This window comes from Pelmatolapia mariae, linkage group LG10_11 (genome assembly GCF_036321145.2).
Source record: "Pelmatolapia mariae isolate MD_Pm_ZW linkage group LG10_11, Pm_UMD_F_2, whole genome shotgun sequence".
NCBI lineage: Eukaryota > Metazoa > Chordata > Actinopteri > Cichliformes > Cichlidae > Pelmatolapia > Pelmatolapia mariae.
Genome location: NC_086236.1, coordinates 35179578 through 35183077, shown reverse-complemented (window position 1 = coordinate 35183077; position 3500 = coordinate 35179578). Strand labels below are relative to the sequence as shown.

The following is a 3500-nucleotide window of genomic DNA, read 5'->3' as shown; positions in this document are numbered from 1 at the left end:
CAGAGGAAGAATGTTCACTGCAGACCAAGAAACCCATATAGTCAATATGGTGATTGCAAATAATTCCATAAGGCTGCGCGAAATTCAACAGCGCATAATTGAGGATGACACCACCTTCCAAAACATACAAAATGTGAGCATTTCTGTATTAGGTCGTGTACTTGCCCGCAACAGAATCCGAATGAAACAAATCTACGGAGTACCTTTTGAAAGAAACAGTGAACGTGTAAAACAGCTGCGATATGACTATGTGCAGGTAAGCTATAGTATCATTGGTACTGAATCTGGAAGTGCATACTGTAGTGCTGTGCATGTGCCTGCTGTGCTGAATTTGTTTTGTCTAGTCTAGAGAGTGATGGAGCTAGAGGCAGATGCCATGGGTCATGAGCAGTTTTTTGTGGATGAGGCTGGTTTTCACCTCACTAAGACAAGGAGACGTGGCAGGAACATCATTGGACACCGTGCCATAATCAATGTCCCAGGACAACATGGTGGTAACATAACTGTGTGCAGCTATAAGTCAAAATGGTGTTGTTCACCATCATGCAACCCTGGGCCCATATAACACTGCACACATTATTACACTCCTGGACACCTTACATGACATGCTCACTAATGTTCAGAGACCAGAGCAGACCAGATACATCATCATATGGGACAGTGTTAGTTTCCATAGGGCTGCTTTGGTCCGCAACTGGTTTACAGATCACCCACTCTTCACTGTACTCAACCTCCCCCCATACTCTCCATTCTTCAATCCAATTGAAGAGTTCTTCTCTGCCTGGCGCTGGAAGGTCTATGACCATCATCCCCATCAACGCATAGCCCTTTTACAGGCAATGGAGGAGGCATGTGGGGATATTGACCAGGCATCATGTCAGGCCTGGATACGCCATTCCAGAAGATATTTTCCCCGGTGCCTTGGACTAGAGGACATTGCATGTGATGTAGACGAAATTTTGTGACCGGAGAGACGACACGATGTAGACTGATTTCTTTTTTTTCCTCAGTGAAATTACTATTTTCTTTTCGACTTGGAAATAAACACTTGTGTTTGTTTTGATGTGTGTGAATAAACACCAGTACTTGAAGTTTGGATCCGTCTATGTTTATGGACCTATGTCAAAAGTATGACCTCAAACTGACGTAGCCTACCTTGTGCACAGAGAAAGCAAAAGCCAGATGTGTTTTTTATTCATACCATCAGTGTGTAGTTGGTGCATTGTGTGCTTATTACAGTTTTTTCTGATGGCTTAAGCACATTTTTTGTAACTATTGGCTATTTTTGCAAAACTCTACACACAAATAAGAAAACCCTGCACCCAATCAGCAAAACATTGTTGTTTTCTTTCAAAAGCGAATAACCCTTGCTTAACTCTCCACACCTTTGTAAAAATGGTATTTTTGTATCCAACAGTTAACACAAGCCATCAAATTACAGTTTTTCTCGATTGCTAAAACACATTTCTTGAAACTACGCCTCATATCCGCACAACAGTAAACACAAATCCATAACATCTCACTCAATTCCCCAAACATCCTATTTCCAGGTCAAAATGAAGCTCTACACCCAAAACTATTCACTCCTGCTGAAAAACCGAACTTTGCCCTCAGACATCAAACACAAGCCCTCAAAAACACACACACTACAACAGAGTTTTGCACACTGGTACAATTAATTCAAAACAATAGTTCCAAAACAATTAGGTTGCTTATGGTTCTCCCCTTCAAAACCCTTGTCACATGATAAACACAAAAGACGCAACCAATGTATGTACAGTGGCACATTGTCATTCATGTACTATACAGTACAACACACACCAGAAACATTATCCCACCACAGCATCTTGTCTTTGGTCTGGGTCAGGCCAGAGAATCTCATCCACATCACAGGCTATATTGGCCCCAGCCAGGCAGCGGGGGTAAAATCCTCTTGCATGCCTGATCCACCCCTGGCATGCATCTACTGATATGTCTAGGCAGGCCTCTTCCATGGCCTGAAGGAGGTGAACACGGACATAAGGTTCTCGGTCATACACTTTCCACCGCCATGCCGAAAATAACTCCTCTATCGGGTTTAGAAAGGGAGAGTATGCAGGCAGAAAGATATTAGAAAACCTTGGGTTATTGGTAAACCAGTCACGAACCAGAGCAGCGCGATGGAAGCTGACGTTATCCCACACAACAACGTAGTGAGGCTGCTCTGGCTGTGCTGGTTCCCTGTAGTCCAGCTGGAACATATGTTGTCTTAAACCATCAAGAAAAGCAAGGAGAAGCATAGTGTTATAGGGTCCTAGTACGGCATGGCGGTGGAGTACCCCTCGTTGGCTGATGGCTGCGCACATAGTGACATTCCCCCCACGCTGACCAGGGACATTTACAATAGCCCGATGGCCAATTATGTTCCTCCCCCTTTTCCTTCTTTTGGTCAGGTTAAAACCTGCCTCATCCACAAAGATCATTTCATGGGGAACAGGCCGTCCTTCAATCTCAAAGATTCTCTGCAAAACACATAACACAGTAGCGTCAATCGGTACCCTGAACCAAAGTTCAAGAGTGCTGAAATGGCAGCATAAACTGCCATGCTGTGATGGTACACAATACCTTATACAGTATCAAAACTCATACCTGAACATATTCCACACGTTGGTTTTTCACTCTGTCAGAGTTTCGTTCGAAAGGGACTCGGTATGCCTGTTTCATCCGGAATTGATTCTTTCGGAGGATGCGGTCAATTGTGGAGAGGCTGATGGCATTTATGCCTCGAAAAAGATGATCATCCTCAATCACTCTCCTTTGAATCTCTTGCAGGCGGATTACATTATTTGCAATTACCATGTTTACAAGTTCCCTCTCTTGCTCCTCCGACAAAAGCCTTAACCTGCCTCCACCAGGTGGTCGTCTCTGTGTCCTACAAAAATAGAAGCACTCATTACTGTAACTGTCACACATTCATTTTACAGGAAAATAATGGAAACATACTGAAACTCAAGACACATAAATTCAGTAACTTAAACGTTACTGTACAAAGCAGTCTTACTGCAAGTACACCTACCTGTTTTCCTCCCTGAAGGTTCTGATGATGGAGGCAACAGTGAAGCGACTCAAATTTGGTTGTACTCGTTGCCCAGCCTCCCTCATAGTCATCCCATGGACAAGGACATGGTCAACTAAAGTGGCTCGAATTTCATCCGAGACTGACTGTCTTCGTGCCCTTGCTCTTCCCCTTCCTTGTCGCCGTCGTTCTCCACCTCCACCTCCTTCACCACCTCCTCCTCCTCTTCCACCACGTCCTCCTCCTTCACCACGTCCTCTTTCTCCACCACGTCCTCCTCTTTCACCACGTCCTCTTTCTCCACCACGTCCTCCTCTTTCACCACGTCCTCTTTCTCCACCACGTCCTCCTCCTTCACCACGTCCTCTTTCTCCACCACGTCCTCCTCCTTCACCACGTCCTCTTTCTCCACCACGTCCTCCTCCTTCACCACGTCCTCTTTCTC

General features: G+C 44.9%; 1 protein-coding gene across 1 annotated transcript; it reads right to left on the bottom strand.

Annotated features, from left to right (window-relative positions):
• Positions 1–1829: 1829 nt before the first annotated feature.
• LOC134635383 (uncharacterized) lies at positions 1830–3240 on the bottom strand. The gene is made up of 3 exons (XM_063484769.2): positions 3056–3240; positions 2629–2911; positions 1830–2501 (listed from the first exon to the last, which is right to left on the bottom strand). The coding sequence occupies exons 1-3, from the start codon at positions 3145–3147 to the stop codon at positions 1830–1832; spliced, it is 1047 nt and encodes a 348-aa protein (XP_063340839.1). The 5' UTR covers positions 3148–3240.
• Between the last annotated feature and the right edge of the window lie 260 nt (positions 3241–3500).